The 17,550-nt window shown below is 38.5% G+C and overlaps 3 protein-coding genes across 4 annotated transcripts; 1 reads left to right on the top strand and 2 right to left on the bottom strand.

Annotated features, from left to right (window-relative positions):
- Window positions 1–556: 556 nt before the first annotated feature.
- LOC131671773 (tyrosine-protein phosphatase 69D) lies at window positions 557–8,914 on the top strand. Of its 2 annotated transcripts, none has more exons than XM_058948482.1 (12): window positions 557–1,609; window positions 1,719–1,985; window positions 2,068–2,655; window positions 2,724–3,014; window positions 3,080–3,342; window positions 3,419–3,874; window positions 3,934–4,195; window positions 4,261–4,507; window positions 4,870–5,881; window positions 5,955–6,242; window positions 6,328–6,756; window positions 7,046–8,914. In XM_058948482.1, exons 1-12 carry the CDS (start codon window positions 1,531–1,533, stop codon window positions 7,127–7,129), a joined length of 4,266 nt encoding a protein of 1,421 aa, XP_058804465.1. In that variant the 5' UTR covers window positions 557–1,530; the 3' UTR covers window positions 7,130–8,914. The 2 variants fall into 2 exon arrangements, with proteins under 2 accessions (XP_058804465.1, XP_058804464.1); XM_058948481.1 differs by having other exon boundaries at window positions 1,716–1,985.
- LOC131671774 (uncharacterized) lies at window positions 8,898–11,329 on the bottom strand. Its single transcript, XM_058948483.1, has 4 exons — window positions 10,886–11,329; window positions 10,132–10,464; window positions 9,570–9,842; window positions 8,898–9,025 (listed from the first exon to the last, which is right to left on the bottom strand). The coding sequence occupies exons 1-4, from the start codon at window positions 11,117–11,119 to the stop codon at window positions 8,999–9,001; spliced, it is 867 nt and encodes a 288-aa protein (XP_058804466.1). The 5' UTR covers window positions 11,120–11,329; the 3' UTR covers window positions 8,898–8,998.
- A 2,137-nt stretch (window positions 11,330–13,466) lies between these two features.
- LOC131671801 (large ribosomal subunit protein mL52) lies at window positions 13,467–13,922 on the bottom strand. Its single transcript, XM_058948525.1, has one exon. The coding sequence runs from the start codon at window positions 13,920–13,922 to the stop codon at window positions 13,467–13,469; it is 456 nt and encodes a 151-aa protein (XP_058804508.1).
- Between the last annotated feature and the right edge of the window lie 3,628 nt (window positions 13,923–17,550).

Genomic DNA, 17,550 nt, shown 5'->3' with positions numbered 1-17,550 from the left:
TCTCTCTCTCTCTCTCTCTCTCTCACACACACACACAGCTCCGCTAGCTAGCCGTCTGTGCGGTATACAATGTACTAGTACAGCACAGAAAGTGAAGAGTCGCTGAGAGAGAGAGAGAGAGAGAGAGAGAGAGAGAGAGATAGAGAGACAGAGAGGTTTTATTGGCTCATAAAAAAATACATTGTCAGATTACATAAAAATACGCCTTTAAGTCAGGCGCGAAATTTGAACTTAATTTACGTTTTCTTAATTTGAGATTTACTATTTCTACACATGATAAATTGTGATACTATAAATAAAATATTTAAATTATTCGAAGTTAATACAAAAACAACGGAGTACGGACTATACCTATAAATGTCTAACTATTTTGAGAATTTGTTTAGCTTTGTTATACAAAGTATGTACATTTCTATAAAATATGTTCAATGGAGTCCTCAAGGAGTCCAAATTTACAATCATTATATTAGTAACAATATTTTTACGAAATTGACTACTATTCAGAAAAGAGTGATTACTTCTTGTATTCTATTAATAAAAATAATACTTGTTCATGGTAAAGCTAAATCACGCAACCAAAATCTATTACCATAGAATAAAGATTTTCAAAAAAGAAACGTAGCCATTTTCTTTATTACTCTCCCTTTTGGAATAAACATGCAATCAGATATTTCAATTGGATCATTAATTAACTCGTTATTTTTAGTAGTTGATTAAAGATTAACTACTGTGGGTATAGTAATATTAATGACGTTATTGGCTTATTTAGAAATACATCGCCATAATATATGTAATTGGCTGAGAGGTGGCGAATAGATCGGTGGCGGCATCTGCGTCAGTGAGACACTATTCTCTTCATTTTCATGATACTATATCACTGTACGTAGTTCTCGGTACTATACACACACACACATACACACACACACATGCGCGCGCGCGTCAATCGTTCGGTTAGTGTAGAAGTGAGAGAGAAAGATTGACTAATCGATAGTCCTTTATTTACCTTAAAGCAAAAAACATACAGCTATGTAATAACATAAAATTGTTGGTCAAGGACCTATCACAGTATAGAAAGAGAGAGAAAGAGAGGAGAGAGAGGAGAGAGAGCAAGTCAGTGTTCAACAACCACGCCTTTATTAATGCAATCAATAGACACGCCTCCTTTTGGTTCTCTATCTAATTTTCACATGCAGTGTGCTTTTTGTATTCAGCGACACGCGCGAGAATTTAATGGACGATCAAAAGCGAAACGCGGCATCGTGTAATTAATCGTGTCTCGCGTTTGAACTGTCAAGAGTGCTGCGAGTGCGATAGAACCATAGTGAGAGAGGTGCAACAGAGGAGGTGGTATGTGTATAGTATAAGCATAGCGGCGGTCGGCGCGTGCGTGATGTTTTTCGAGCAGCCGGCGACGACGACGCCTAGTGTCGCACAAAGCGACGACGAAGTCTGCACACTCTAAGGACGCCGCCACCGCGATTGAAAGGACGACAACGACGACAGAATAAACAACACAGCGAAGCAGCAGCGATGTCACCAATGATGCACCGGCTATTCTATCTCATTGTTGCCGTCGCAGCCGCCACCATTGTCCGCGCCGACGATAACAGTAAGTATTATTTTTCATAAATGACCACAAATTTATACACGCGCATTCGCTCATTATAATGCAACATCGACGCGCAACTTCCTTTTCTTTTTGCTTTACGTGCTAGTAGAGGAGGCTGCATTGGAGATTGGAGTATCGCAGGATGCTAAAGGCGTTGAGGCCGGCAGTACTCCACATCTTAGTTGTAGGATATTAGAACCTGCTAGCCATGTCTGGTGGAGTGTCGAGGGTAAAAATCTTACGTCCGTCAAAGAGAATGAGTTTGTTGAGAGGTTGGATATAAAAAAGGCTACCAGGCAAGATAGTGGCAATTACACTTGCAATGCCATCATTTCTAATGTACACGTAAAAAAAATTGTGCATATAAGAGTTATAGGTGAGTAAAGCTGAAATTTGACAGGTTTCATTTGTTTTCCAAAGCCATAGCTAAAGTATGCATGGATGTGTGTGGTTTACAGAACCAGGTGGAGTGAGTTCCAGTGAGAGTGTGAGGATCAAAGCGTTAGAAGCTGTGAACTTAACATGTGATTTCTATGGAGAGCCTCTATCTGACTTCAGTTGGTCCAAAACCAATGATTCTGATAACTTTGAACGTCTGAAGAATATGACAAATTGGGTACAGCTCAACGAAACTCATGTTAAACTGACATTATCCTTCAAGAGTATTACCCGTAAAGACAATGGTACCTACACTTGTAAGGCTAATGATTTTTATGGTGCGGTGACTGCAGAAAGATACCTATTTGTTGTGGATGTTCCTCTGATAAGTATTGACTTTCTGAAGACTGTTGGTGCTGGGAGTATCTTTCTCAATTGGACAGTCAATACTGGCAATGAGCCCATCAAGACCTACTTCATTCAGTATATGAAGAATGGTACTGATACATGGCAGTATGGCAATGAGTTGATCAATGGAGGAAATTCAAGTTTTTTACTTAGGGGATTGGATAAGGGTGCTGCTTATCAAATTGGCATTACTGCTATGAATAAGGTGGGCAGGTCACATACGCAAATTGATCCCAGGTGGATTACTACTTTAGAAAAAGGTATGAAAGTAACAATTTGCTTCATTGGTTAATACTGAGTTAATATTAAAAATTATTTTTGTATATAGACCCAGTGTTCATACCAAAATTAAATGTGAATGGCATGACATCTAGTACCGTGACAATAGCTTGGAATAAACCACCTCCAGAGCTTGCAGAGCATGTTCATTATTACATTATTGTTGCAAGCCACAATAGTCAAAAGAGCGAGGCAGTTGTTCCAGAACCAAACCAGTTGTATTTGTTTGAATATTTAGAACCTGCTACCACTTATAAATTCAAGATTTCAGCTTGCAATGAGTACACTAAGCAATGTGGCAACTGGAGTAAGGAAGTTGAAGTTGAAACATTGGATGGAGGTAAATGCACGACGTTATATTACTATTTTGAAAATTTCTTTTTACTTTATTGGACCAAATTTCAGTACCCAGTGCACCTCAAAATCTGATAGTATCATGTCGTTTCGATAATATCAGTAGGACAAGTCTGATGTCCATAAATTGGGAACCCCCATTGAAACGCAATGGTATTATTAATCAATATAAAATTGAAATAACCGGTAGAGCCACGTACAAAGACGAGAATGGACGCATCAAGACTGAGTATTTACGGCCATTTATCGATCACGTTGACTTTCAATACAATACGTTTAGAAAAAATCAGTTACCTCCCAATACTAATTACACTGTAAGTATAACTTCAACTCCATTTAAAGACAGGAAAGCTTAGAATATAAGCAATAAAACGAATCGTGATACTTCAGATCCGCGTATCGTGTCAAACCCGACAAAGATTCTACGGCGAGGAAGCCGTAGCAAATTGTACGATGCCAGTGACGATACCTGAACGCGACAACGTGAACGCAAGATCATGGCATAAGATTGAGACACAAGGCCGACAATTGTATAAGCTTTACATGCCGCGTATATCGGAGAGAAATGGGCCAATTTGCTGCTGGCGAATATTTGTGATAAAGCTCGCGCCGCAGAAGGCTCTTGCTGATCTGCCGCCTCCCGAAGAAGTTCCTGTATTTTCCTATAATTATGTCTATACCTCACCGCTCGGTGGAGCTTATCTTGCGGAAATGTTTGACAGTAAGAACGTACCCTCGGAAGTATTCATCGGCGATGGTGAAACTCACAATGGTAGTCTTGCCTGCCAACAGTGCATCGGTCTTACGCAGAAGCCTATACCCCTAGTACTACATTTCATTCCAGAGGTGTGTCATTATTTTTAGTTAAAAATGCTAACAAGTTCGATTAAATTATCGTTTTTTAGAATGCAGTAACAGTTGACGCAAACGCAAGTGTTAGTACGCAACTACCAGAAACGACTACGCATCTGAAAGCAGCAAACCTGACGAGGCTTGATAATTTAACGACAGTTGTTACTACGGTAATTCCCGGGGCAAATCAAACTGAAAAGATTGCTCGGAATAAAAGAGAGAACGTAGCACCCGAGTATGAAAGCTTATATCTCACACCTTACGATGGCCTGTTAGATGACAAAGCTAATTATACAGCATTTATAGAAATTATTGGTAAGTTATATTTAATGTGAACATATGCGAAGTTAGACTGATTTGTGGATATAATTCTTTGTTAGTTTACGGAGCTACCAAAGGACAAGTGATGCCAGTTTATAGCAGTTACTTGCCACCTTTGTTCGGAGGTGTTGATCCGAAGCCAGTGATAGCCGAAGACGTTACCACGCTGGGTGTTATTTTACAATTATCCGTCGTACTCATACTCATAATCATTATATTACTTATTACTTTGTGCGTGCTCCATCGATACTCCAAACGTGCTCAGCAACGAGGAGAGGAGATTATAACTCTTAGGAATAGTTTTCGGTAAGGCACTCTTTTTATATTATTGAGCAGTGACTAGGTAAAAACTAGTACCGAGTACCTTAACGTCACTGTTAAAATCTTTGCGTCTAAGTTGAATGTAGTTTCGGCTTCTCGCGATGAATAATATGTACGCACTTGCTGAAGAAAGGCTGTGTAATGTTTATCACCTTCGGCTTTTAGTTGGGTAGATTGGGTATCAGCTTAGAGTAGCTAACACGTAAATTGTGCATGATCTTCTATGTTATAATCTCTATGAAAGGTCAATGTTTTTTATCAACCGCAAGTATTCGGGTGTCGTTATAAAGAAATCAAGTATACGTGAAAACAATTTCTCTAAATTCAGGAAATTTTCATATGCATAGGCATCTCTGTCAAAGCCTACGCGGCAGACATCAGCTAGTGGCGGCGACACCACCAGATATGCCACCGATCCCGAAAAATGACCTATTACAAGCCTACTTAGAACGACACCGTGATTCCGACTATGGTTTCCAGCATGAATTTGAATTACTGCCCGATCGTTTCACTGACCGCACAACACGCGCGTCTGAGATGAGAGAGAACGTTTACAAGAATCGCTATCCCGACATCAAGTGCTACGATCAGACACGCGTACGACTGACGCAAATGGATGGAATTCTTGGCTCTGACTATATAAATGCCAATTTCGTGCTTGGTTACAAAGAACGAAAGAAGTTTATCTGCGCCCAAGGTCCGATGGAAAATACCGTGTGCGACTATTGGCGAATGATCTGGGAGCAGCACTTGGAGTTGGTACTGATGTTAACCAATTTAGAAGAGTACTCGAAAACTAAATGCGCTAAATACTGGCCGGACAAGAGCGAAACTAAAAACTTTGGTGATATAACCGTGGAGCACGTGGGTGAACATCAGTATTCGGACTACGTGGTTCGCGAATTGAAGATGACCCGCACCGGTGAAAGAGACTCGCGTAAGATTGTACAGTACCACTTCCTCGTTTGGAAGGACTTTATGGCACCAGAGCATCCCCATGCTATACTCAGGTTTGTCAAGCGTGTCAACGAGGCTTACTCGCTTGAGAAAGGTCCTATACTGGTACACTGCAGTGCTGGAGTCGGCAGGACTGGTACACTTGTGGCACTGGATTCGTTGATGCAACAGTTGCAGGAGGAAGGACAAGTGTCAATTTTTAACACAGTTTGCGACTTGAGACATCAGAGAAATTTCCTCGTTCAATCCCTCAAACAGTACATCTTCATTTATCGAGCTCTCATGGAGATGAGTCAATATGGTGACACAGAAATACCGGCGCCACAACTCAAAGCTGCTGTCGAGAAACTCAGGCAGAGGGAGAACGGCAAGGAGAAGTGTCGTATGGAGGAGGAGTTTGATGTGAGTGCTTTCACAGTGATTTTGTTTTTAGCGATTGACCGTGTAAAATTACGTATATATTTTTTTCTTTTAGAAAATAACTGCAGTATTAGAAGATAGAAAATCATTTTCGGTGGGTTGTGGTGAAGAGAACAAGAATAAAAATCGAAGTGAGCAGATGATACCTTATGACAGAAATCGAGTGATTCTAACTCCGATTCCAGGAAAGGAGCATTCTACCTACATCAACGCATCATTTATCGAAGGATACGATAATTCAGAATCATTTATAATAACTCAGGATCCTCTTGAATCCACAATTCCTGATTTCTGGAGGATGATATCCGAGCAATGTATATCGACGATCGTTATGCTATCAGATGTAAATTTTGTTATTTTCTGTTTTACTGATGAAAGACATTTATATTGAGTGGTAGACAAATTAATGAAGAATCTTTATTTTGTAGCTTGCTGAAGGACCCCGAAAATGTCCACGCTACTGGCCAGACGATGAGACGAATCACGATTACATTCGCGTGCGGTATATTCAAAGCGAAAGTTGTCCCTACTTCACACGACGCGAGTTATGTGTCACTAACACGAAGGTCGACGAGAACGTCGTTGTCACTCAATATCAATATAACGGTTGGCCAACAGTCGAGGGTGAAGTACCGGAAGTGACTAGAGGTCTTATTGAGCTCATCGATCAAACCCAAACCAACAATGCTGAGTCAACTGGTCCGCTTGTTGTTCACTGTAATCATGGATCTGATAGGAGCTCTATGTTCGTGGCTCTTAGTATCCTTGTTCAACAGTTGCGTATAGAGAAGAGAATTGACATATTCACTACTGTCAAGAAGCTCAGATCGCAGAGGCATGGAATGATTAGCACTTACGTGAGTACTCTGTTAGAATATATTTTTGGACTTCAGTTCACATGAGAAACTAACAAATTTTCTTCTTTAAAAAATATTTATGTTGCCTGCTATAAGCGGTTATCATTGATTGATACGTCGTGTTTATTAGATTTTAATTTTGTAAATAAACTCCAGGCATCAAGTTTAATTTATTATTTTGATTCAATCGATTTATTTAATTGCAGTAACTTCTAACATGATTAATAAAACAAAGTTTTATCGTCAAAGCCACTAAACAGTTACCTAATATTTTTTTTTTTCTTTCCAGCCCCAATATGAATTTTTGCATAGAGGAATCGTTAACTACTTAGACTTGCATAACCTCGGAGAAGAAAATGAAGCGGAGTCTTAATACCAATAATTGATTTAGTTAACCTTTCGCGGAGCGCGCGCGATCACGAGTAGAATTTGTTCAAGCCTACAATAAGTAAATATTATAGTGCTCTACTCGTACATATTTTAAGATGAACTTTTGCCAAATGATCACACAAAAGATTCACGAAAAATCGTCTTTCCATTCATAAGAGAAAAATTATGTTAAATTTTATTCTTGAATGCGTCGACTAGATGTAAAACGAATAGGTTTAGGACTGAGTTTTATTTTAAGAGTTGTGACTGTTAGATTTACAGTCAAACTCTTGTAACCATAAAATATAACAAGCAAACAAAAATCTCGAAAAAAATTCTTCAAGACTTATTTAAGATAATGAGTAATTATTTATACTCACAAGGAATCTCTTAAAAGAAAAAAATGTATATTTATATTTCTATAAAAGACTTGTAATACAATTGAAAGAAGAAAAGGACAGTTTTAGCAATATTTTAACAAAAAACTGAACTACAATGATATTGTTACAGAGCTTGTTTACCAAAGTATCGATAATCGACTCAAGTACTGGACATCATATTGGTATATAGTGACAAAGCGCATCCTTGACATTTTTTTATGTTCAGAATCCATAGCCGTATATCAGCTAAACACGCATAATTTGATGATTAGGAAAAGGAGTGAAAAATTGACGCGTCAGATTTTTACGCTTTATGGTTGCGTATAGTTTTTGCTTAGCTATGCATCGAGCATAAAAAAATGTAATAATTTTTATACCTTATATCGCACATATAAATCGATTCGACCTCAATCATTAAGAGATTATACTTAGAAATACTGAAACTTTTTTATAAATGTGTAAAAAAAAAGTTTTATCACTTTTGATATAAAGAAAACAAAAATTGGCAAATTCAAAGTTTTTACTACATTTTTTTATATTTCGGTTTTTGTCAAGTCTCGCTGTCGGTGTATTAAGTTCTTTTGTTCGTCAACTTCTAATAATTCATATTAAGCGACTGATTTTTCCATGTCTATTACTTATCGGTCATATTTTTAATTTTTTCTAGTCAAATCATTTTGCTGAATTCGAGATATACTCTCGACTTTTTATCTTCGATTTCAAATTGCATCCAAAGAATACTTAGTGCATTTTGGATACGCTTTTGACTCCGAGAAATCAAAAGCGTATGAATATTGAGTGTCATGATTTTATTCAAAACGACAACGCTGGGACTGTCGAATTTTGTCACTGTAAATTTTTCTTACTTTGTAATTGGAGTTGTACGTAGGAGTTTTTTGTATATACATATATGATCGTATGTGTATTAATTTTATACGTGGCACACGAGCCATTGTTAGCGTGATTTTATAAGATTTTTTAACGATACGTATACTCCCATTTTAACGGCTGTCAAGTTTTATGTAGTTACACGCTCGTTTTAATATAATATATATTATATATATTTTTTTTTCTCTCTTGCTAAGCTTCATCCTTATTGTACGCGCTGAATAATGTGACCCCATTATTATATCTGACTGACGAAGACGGCGGATCGGATTTTTAAGCGGCTTCTCGAAACTTTGTAAATAAAAGAAAAGAAACGAACATTTATACATAAAAATACACAGCAAAGAAAGATAACGAGTGCAGAATTTCAGAAGAGTCTTAGTAAAAAGTAAAGGAAAATCTAACGCAAGAGATACTAGAAGCGATCAACGTTGTCACTTCCTCGGAGCCCCAATTTTTTATAACAATAAATTTCATTACATTAATTTCAATGAGTCTTATTTATTTATATCCATTCATTCCATGCAATAACTTAAATTGCATATATTCAGACACCCCGTCAAGCTGATTTGTTCGAATTCAATTAAACTATGGATCCACGTATGCTACCTTTGCGGTCTGTGTTTGGATTTCTGCGAACAAAAAAGGAATCGTATGATATTATTAATACTTAATGTATTCGTCATTCTTAAGGAAATTGTTATTTCCATGAAATTAATGTAAGTTAATTTTTTTCGAGATAAAATGTTACACGGATAAAACATTCACGAACAAAGTTTTATTCCGTTAACTAAATTGACGTGACGCGCATATCTCTTGATTAAGATAATATTGAACTGAGTATAATTGATAGAAAATGGACGCATAAAAGTCGTGAGCTAAATTATGCAAGCCCCGTAACGTTTGCTTCAGCAAAATTTGTAACTTAGATGTTCTGAAAATGAAATGGAATGTGATTTGCTCACGAACAAATGAGAAATTTAAAATAGGAATCGGATGTGTTGTTTTTAAAATAATTGCTTGTTCAAAGGGAAAGAAAGTTGCCAAAGTTGTAAATTGACGAATAAGATCGCACAATATCCATCTAATATTTTCATTTAAGTAGATCTAATTGATAATAGAGCTACCGCGAGCGCGAGACTCAACGAATTATCAAGCAGTCAAAATTGAACCTACCTTTTTGATATTTTGATTGTAAGCGTCAATGGCTTCGGTAACAAAAGCAGTAAGATGACTAAGCTCGTTACGAAAATTGGTCCTGGAGGTGGCAACGAAGGGAAAATGCATCATATGTAAGAATCGCGGATAGATAAACATGCTGAATATGAAGAAAATAGCCATGCCGATAAAACTGCTCACACCGGTGATGATGTGGTTCATAATGCCATTGTTGCTCGACTCTTTTTTCACGTGGTCTGTTATCGTCGTCGCCGCGTAGGCCGAGTCGGGCTGGAAAATACATTTGATGTGATTTTCAATGGAGTGCCAAGTTACAATCGTGCAGGGCGTGGTTGTGTTAGATATCGAGCTTGCATAAGTGAGCCTTAAAATCTAATTGAGATGGCCATGAAAGCAGTGCAAATCCAAACGAGATGGACATGAAAGCAGTGAATCGAAAGACTGCATGCAAGAACAGATGATAACTGATAATGTATTAAGAATAGAAACATAAATATCTTGGATTGAAAATACAAGATTGTGCTTAAAATGTGTTGGCACTGAAAAAACTGACGCTCACCAAGGTATGGTATCCGTCGGATACAACAGCAGGAAAGCCAGCAGTCTGTTTCTCAAGTTCGTGGCGGAAACTGTTCAGAGGGTAAAAGTAGTAGGCATAATTGGAGCCATAAGTAGGCTGTTGAACTCTCAACGCTGGAACAACTTTAGTCCTGTCGAAGCTGTACTCGGCATTGTTGTGCTTCACGGAGACACCAGTCTGCAGTGCCTTTCGATACATGGCTGCTAATTCGGCTGCCGTGAAGCCCAAGAGCATCGGTGAGGCTTGCGGCGGCTGCGGCGGCTGCGGTGGCTCCGTCAAATACGTCGACGGCGGCTTTCTTGCTATTTGATGCTGCATCATCGCCGGTAGTATGATTAGTAATCTTTTCCAAGAATAACGCTTGATCGCGCGCGTGAACCTCTGTGCTTCGCGTGATTCTATGCACAGTTTCATTTCATTCGCTGTTCGCTTTGGCCACTAAATACGGCACCGTGGCTTCCTCAGCATTCCATTCGACTTTCGAGAATTTCCTTTTTACATTGCTCGCCTGTACGTTAATAATTGTACAAATAATCTGAGTAGGCTGACAAAGCATCACATAAAACAACGACCTATACGGCATTTACCGTTGCGCTAAAACCGTCGCGATCTCACTTGATGTCTGTTCGGTAACTGTATAAATTGCGAGTGAGTCGCGGAAACAAAACAATAACTGCTGCCACGCGGAGGAAGACACCGCAGACGCAGGGAAACGCGGTATCCTTGAACTTACCTGCGGCAGCGAGGCGCTGGCCGCTGACTCGACGCTCGCCTCGCCGATGGTCGGTAGCTCCTGGTCGGTCGGGTAGGATACACGGGTACTTCTGTCCGAGGGCACGAGGCCGTTGAGGAATTGTAACTCTTCGACGACGTTTCGCAGGTACAAGTCACTGGTTTCCTCGCTCGCTCGCACACTGCTACTCGCGACCAGCGCGAGCAGCAACAAGGTCACCAGGACACTTTTCATCGTGGTTCAGTCGAAAACTGAACAACTGCAGCTTCAAGGTTCAAGGCGACCGATTGCCGTGGCGATCGCTCATGCTTGCACGTCGGGGCCGTCGACGCGCTCCGTCCGTCCGAGTTGCCGTGCGTGACTGGGCGAAAGGCTGGCAGTTATGCGTGCAACTGATGCTGCCCCTAGATTATTAAACGCTCGCCATCCCTACTTGTTACTGGCTCACTGGCGCGCGCGCGCTCCTTTTTCTTTTTCTTTCCTGCCTTCCTCGTCCTCAGCCGACGAACACTAAACCCGCTCGGCATAGAGCGCGCCTCCATTACCATTGCCAAATTCACTCGAAATCTCGGCCAACGAGTTGAATGTTCATCTCGAACGCATCCTAACGGGCACATGGGATCTTGGGATCTTGGACACCGGTACCAGACGCCCAATCACACGATCAACGCCATCAACGCCATCAACGCCATCAACGCAATCAACGCAGCGTGCAGGACACTCATCGCCACTACTGATTACGATCAATTAAGTTCATAAGTATAATCGTGCAGCTGCAACTCACATTATAGCAGCGTGCAACAAGGGGCATTCAATGAGAGCTTTGAGACTGCTCTGGCAGCCGCCCAGCGCAACAGATGAACGAGACCGAATCGGTCACAGGTCACATCGATCGCAGGAGAGCTCCGTTAACATATAAGTCAGCTAGCCAGCGGCGGCGACCAAGTCCACGCATACACGCTCAATGAATGCAAATCAAGCAGATCCGCGGAGAGCAGTTGGCTAACGAGTTGGGCGGATGGCCACTTACATACTTAGTAGCGCGTGCTTACACCAAGTTCGCGACCTCGAAAATAGAAAGAAAAAAGGTGGGTGGGTGGGGGGGGGGGGAGGGCTCATTGTAATAATCAAGCGATTCGCATGAGTATGTCCACCTCGCTCCTCGAGTCGCTCGAACACACACACACACACACACACACACACACACACATATATATATACATATATGTATAACTGATTGATACGCGACTTACTTATTGCGACTGCGAGCCGTTATGAAAAATGCCGTGGTCGTTGGTTCTTTCTTTTTGCGTCCAAGAGCTAATTACGATTGCGCGTGCAATCGAGCTGCGACGATTACGATGATTATCTTACTGCGAGCATGTTGCTCCACTGAATATATATACCGCCTAATCACGTCTCGCGCGGCGACCGCGCCGTCGCTAATTGTGTATCTACAATTTTGCGATTCTTTACGAGTTATAGTCAGGGAGTCCTGCCACTCTGGCGTTTCTCGCCCAATTAGCGGCCTCCATTTTCCCCATCAATTAAGTTCGTAAAGTCATCGTCTGCTTATAGATCCAAGCATTTCTTAACTGGCTGAATTTCGACGAAAAGCTCACCTCTTTCTTCGCTTGCAATCTACCGATTTTTTGTGCACATTCGTCTTGGTTCGATCCCTCCAGGCGTGGGAAGCGCGCAAGAGACCTTTTTTCTTTTGTTCTTTTTCTTTCAGGATAGCAATTCTAAAAAATATTTATATTTTAGAGTATGGAACGGTTTCCGAGTCTTTATTCATCAAGTTTTCAGACTATCTTGCCACGTCGAAAATTCGTAGAGCTCACTCGACTAGAAAATGACTGTTGCTACTTAGCATTTCGCCAATATAATTATAGTTTGAATAATTTTTTGTGCTTCAAAAAGTTTTCCTTATATTTTTCTTTATACAGTATTTTATTATATCTACATTGTATATACAAATATGAAAAATTTAATTTCTCAAAAATGTATGCTATACTTCGTAGCTGTCACACTAAGATTCGCGGCAAGGTCTCAAACACTAAGCAAGTAATAGTTTTTTGTAAATTCTATTTTTTTTAACATTAAATTGAAACATTTTTGCAAGCCCTATATATATCATCTTATAAGACAATAATTAAAGACCAAAACAATTGTTTTCATTGCAAAAAACAAATTGTTAATTCAAAATGAATGAATATGTGGCTAGGATTAAATACGTCCTAGTGTGATGGTTAAGGTTAGTGTCAAGTCTGACAGCTAAGGGTTTAAGAGAACTCTCACTTTTTAAATCTTTCTTTCTCTTACATGAATTGTTTGGAAAACTACAATTATAACTGAAGACATTGATTGAAACAAGTTAAAAAAGTATATTGATATAAATGAAAAATTGAAATGTCATTTTTGTTAGATGTAAAATTTGAGGCAAGAATTTGGAATTGACAACACTAGTTCAAGTATATCGTTTTTTATTTTTATTGTTTAATGTAATATTATAATATGTTCAATAACAACATTATAAACTATTTTATAAAAGTAAAAGTGATTCACATTAAAATTTTTCCTATGAATCACTGGTCAAAAGTTTACTATTATTTTCTTTCGACTCTTTATCTACAATTTTTAATATGTCAGGGCCATCAGCCAGAAGTTTGTCACCTTTTGTTTTTAATTTACGCCCAAGAATTCTCTGCTTCTCTTCCTCAATTTTCTTCAATTTTTCTTCATGTTTTATCACAGCATAGTCAATTTCTGAAACTAGTGCTTTTATCCTAACAAGATTTTCACGCTGCTTATCTATACGTCTCTTTTGATTTGAGCCAAAAGGAACTGGTCTACCATCTTTAAATGAATAATCTGGTAGATTTGTTAATGGTCCAAATGCATTTGGATTTATACATAATTTTCTTTCCATTCTCCATTTGACATCATGTGCAACTGGATTTAGATGGAAATTCCTAAGTGTTTGACAGCCAATGCTAATCACTTTAAACAAATTTACTTGTTTCAGAGCTGACATGTTTTCTGAAAATATAATTTAATAATGTTAATGCAGATTACTAGAAGTGAAACTTGTGAGTGTAATTTTATCAAATGAATTTTGAGCATGCTGTGATTTTGATGAATGATACTTGATAAACAGATTTTGAATCAATAAGTAAGAAAAATTAAACTAAGTTTTAATTACTTTTTGTTTTTGAATCTTTGTAACAAAATAATTATGAGTTCATTTTAAAAAACCAACTTACCAAGTTTACTAATCTCTTCTGTCCACTTTCAAATTCTCGTATGAATTAAACTGAAGAAATTCGATTTCATTATAACATTCTCACAGGTGTTTTCATTAATCACAGAGTGCAGACAAAAATTATTTCGATATACTATCATTCACGCATAAGAAAACTGTTTAGCAATATACCTAACCTAATATTACTCGTATTTTTCCGCATACAGCGCTAGTCAGAAGTGGCAATACAGGGATAAAAGAACTCACTAGATAGGCAGTCGACGAAAATTGACCTGGAACATTTTTAGAAAAACTACGCATGATTGGCAATTATAGTAAAACGCATTAAAAATTTCGCGAATTAAAATTTCTTTAATAAAAACATTCCAAAAGTTGAACTTTCCCAAATTAATATAGCACGAAATTGCGAATCTGCTTAGCTCTTTAATTCGGTTTTTATAGAAAAAATATGTTGAATCCTTAGCAAAAATCACGCGCAATTTCTCTATTCAATTAAAATATTATAACCATCTGTCATAAAGAAATAAATATTATTTCTCACGTATACCTGAAAGATTAGTATTGCGCTCTGAAATTAAAGGGTTGTACCTATAAGTACTGTTTATTTTTGAAATATCTAGCAATGTCAACAAAAAATAGCTAGTGTATAATAAGAGCTATACTGATAGAATATGGCTTATTTTTTGGATAACTAATAATTTTAAGTACTATAAAACGTATCTAGGTTGAAAAAATCCACTTTTAAGAAATAGTTAACATTGACGATTATTCCAAAAAGTAACCAAATTCCTATGAATTCATATCAGCGCTTTTTTAATTGTAAGGTACAATTCCTTATTTTAAGAAGGTATTATCACATCTCACAAGAGTGTATATTTATGTTACCGACTGGTCATTCAGGTGCGATCGCTGTAATAAATAAGAAATAATATTTATTATTTAACGGATGGTTACAATAACATTTTGCGGATTCATCCTAACTATTCAACAAATTTATTTTTATTGATTTAGGAGTGTTCAACTTTGGAAACTTTTTTCTAAATTGAGTGAAATTATTAATGTTTTTCTTTCCGTGCCACGTAGTTTTTCTATAATTTTTTCGGAGCGATGTTTGTCGATTTCACGCTGAGTTCCTTCGTCCGTAATACACAGTGATATACAGGCGCATCGCTAATCGCATATTCGCATTTTAAGTTGATTTTGATTAGCTGGTCTAGCCGCAGTTTAGTTTAGTTTAATTTAGTTTAGTAGATGGCGCTAGCTTTCTAGCCGAGATACCGGTAGGAATACGCAAACTCGATTTTTGTTATATATATATATATATATATATATATATATATATATATATATATATATATATATATATATATATATATATATATATATATATATATATATATTAGTTGTATTTATATATACCTAGGAGAGCCAAGCAGGGAAAGAAATGTTATTATGGGGAAGATGCTTGTGTAGGATAGTACAAGGGATAGCACATAGCAGTGAGTATCAGGCTTTTCACCTCGCGCTATACGAACATCTGGCAAGGAAAAATGTGGCATTCCTTATTGGCTCTTAACCCAGCCATGGAGTTTAAAAAATGTTAAACCACTGCGTTGATTAAACCAGCACATAAGTAAGGTGTATTCGTGATTTAAATAATTCAATTTTGCACCGTGCTTACAGCACTTGCTAGCGTTCGTGTCCTAATTTCACGGTACAAACTATCCCATCTTAAGTGACGGACTGGCGAACTATATGTGCTGATTTAAGAACGGCAGTGCTATAAAATGTACGATACTTGTAACTCAAGTATCCCATCGTTGCACGGCGTGTGCTCAGGTACTAATATCATGCCGTGCAATAATGGGCTACTTAAGTCACATGTATCGTAATAAACTATTATAATCTTGGCGAAGACGCATTCAAGTTACGCGCAGGTGGCACTCGATCCATAAATAAGTGGTGTACGACGAAACTGCACACACACACACACACACACTTACTAGTATTTAAAAAATTGATTTTATGATATGTAATCATAAATATTTAGCGTTACATATGTTTATATTTAATACATTTTTATAAAAAGCTATAGAATTCCAATCCAGAGCCCTCAGAAGGGCCCTTCTCAAGAAGCATTCGGATTAGTTTAACATAGTCATTTGGTTGTTTTTACGGAAGGAGTAGCATGAATCTTGTTGTGCCTACTTGTTGAAAAAAGTTACTGGTACACGCCAGCAAACGAACCCTAGAGATAGGATAGATTTTCGCATGAAAGACCGACGTTCTATCCACTTACACTAATTTTATCTTCCGTAGCTCTATCGGCAATTAAAGTTTAGCTTAGTTTTATTGGATATCGGTCGTTCTCTAACTGAGAGTTGATATGCCAATACGGAAGCATGATTTTCGTTACTACATATATTGCGGAGAATAAGGACCCTTTTCGAGAAACATTCAGACTACTCAAAGATGTATAATTGCTTCGACGGAAAGAGTGGCAGTAATTCTATAGTAGCCAGGGTGTCAACCTGAATCTGAATAGACCTACTGCTTAAGGTGAACTCCGAGCTACCGGAGCCGCTATGTTAATCTTGGCACATATACATTTTGAAAAAAATAGCCGCCGGAAATGGAACACCAGATTCATGCATGGGCTACCACGTTCCATCCACAAAGCCACCACGGCTCTCACGATCTGCAATTCAGACAAGCACGCATGCGCGAAAGCTCCACTTCAGAGGAATCCTCTAAAATTCAAAATGAAAAGCGTACATTTTATTGCTTTGCAGAGATGTGAATATTACCTAGCGCCAATTTCACAATATTGTCCGATGTTTACATTGACAGTCATAAAAGCTTTCCGAAAGCAATGTTCAGAAAATTAGAGCTTTGAAGGGTTGATCGATAAGAAACATCGTCATGGGATTTGCAAAGATGAAAATGAACGCGAATATTAAAGGGATAGGAAGTTATCGAAAAAGTTGTTTTAAGAAACAAGCCGACAGAAAGCAGTGAATGCTTAATTGATTCAATGAGATGTTTGCGAGAGGAAATGAAAGGTTTGCCTTCAAGTCTGCAATCAAGACATTTTAGAGGAGAACAAGCAATGGGAAAATGAGTGAAAGCGAAAGGACTCACTCTGAAAGCGGTATTGGGCAGCGTGAGCAGTGCAGGGTAAATCCAGGAGGCCCCTGAGATAGGAGGAGGAAGAAGCGTTCCGGGCGAGCCTGGCACAGAGATAAAAATAAAAGGCGCATCTAATAGGATGCACGAGGAGGCATTATTCAAGGAAAGGTGTTGCAGCGAGAAGGAAATGGAAGAACACCGCGAAAGGCGAAAGCGACGGAGCAGGCGTGGAGCAGGCGTGGAGCAGGCGTGGAGCAGGCGCGGAGCAGGC

The sequence above is a fragment of the Phymastichus coffea genome, unplaced genomic scaffold, assembly GCF_024137745.1.
Source record: "Phymastichus coffea isolate CEN01 unplaced genomic scaffold, Cenicafe_Pcof_1.1 PCOF00135, whole genome shotgun sequence".
In the NCBI taxonomy this organism is placed as follows: Eukaryota; Metazoa; Arthropoda; class Insecta; order Hymenoptera; family Eulophidae; genus Phymastichus; species Phymastichus coffea.
This window is presented reverse-complemented; position numbering and strand designations above follow the sequence as displayed.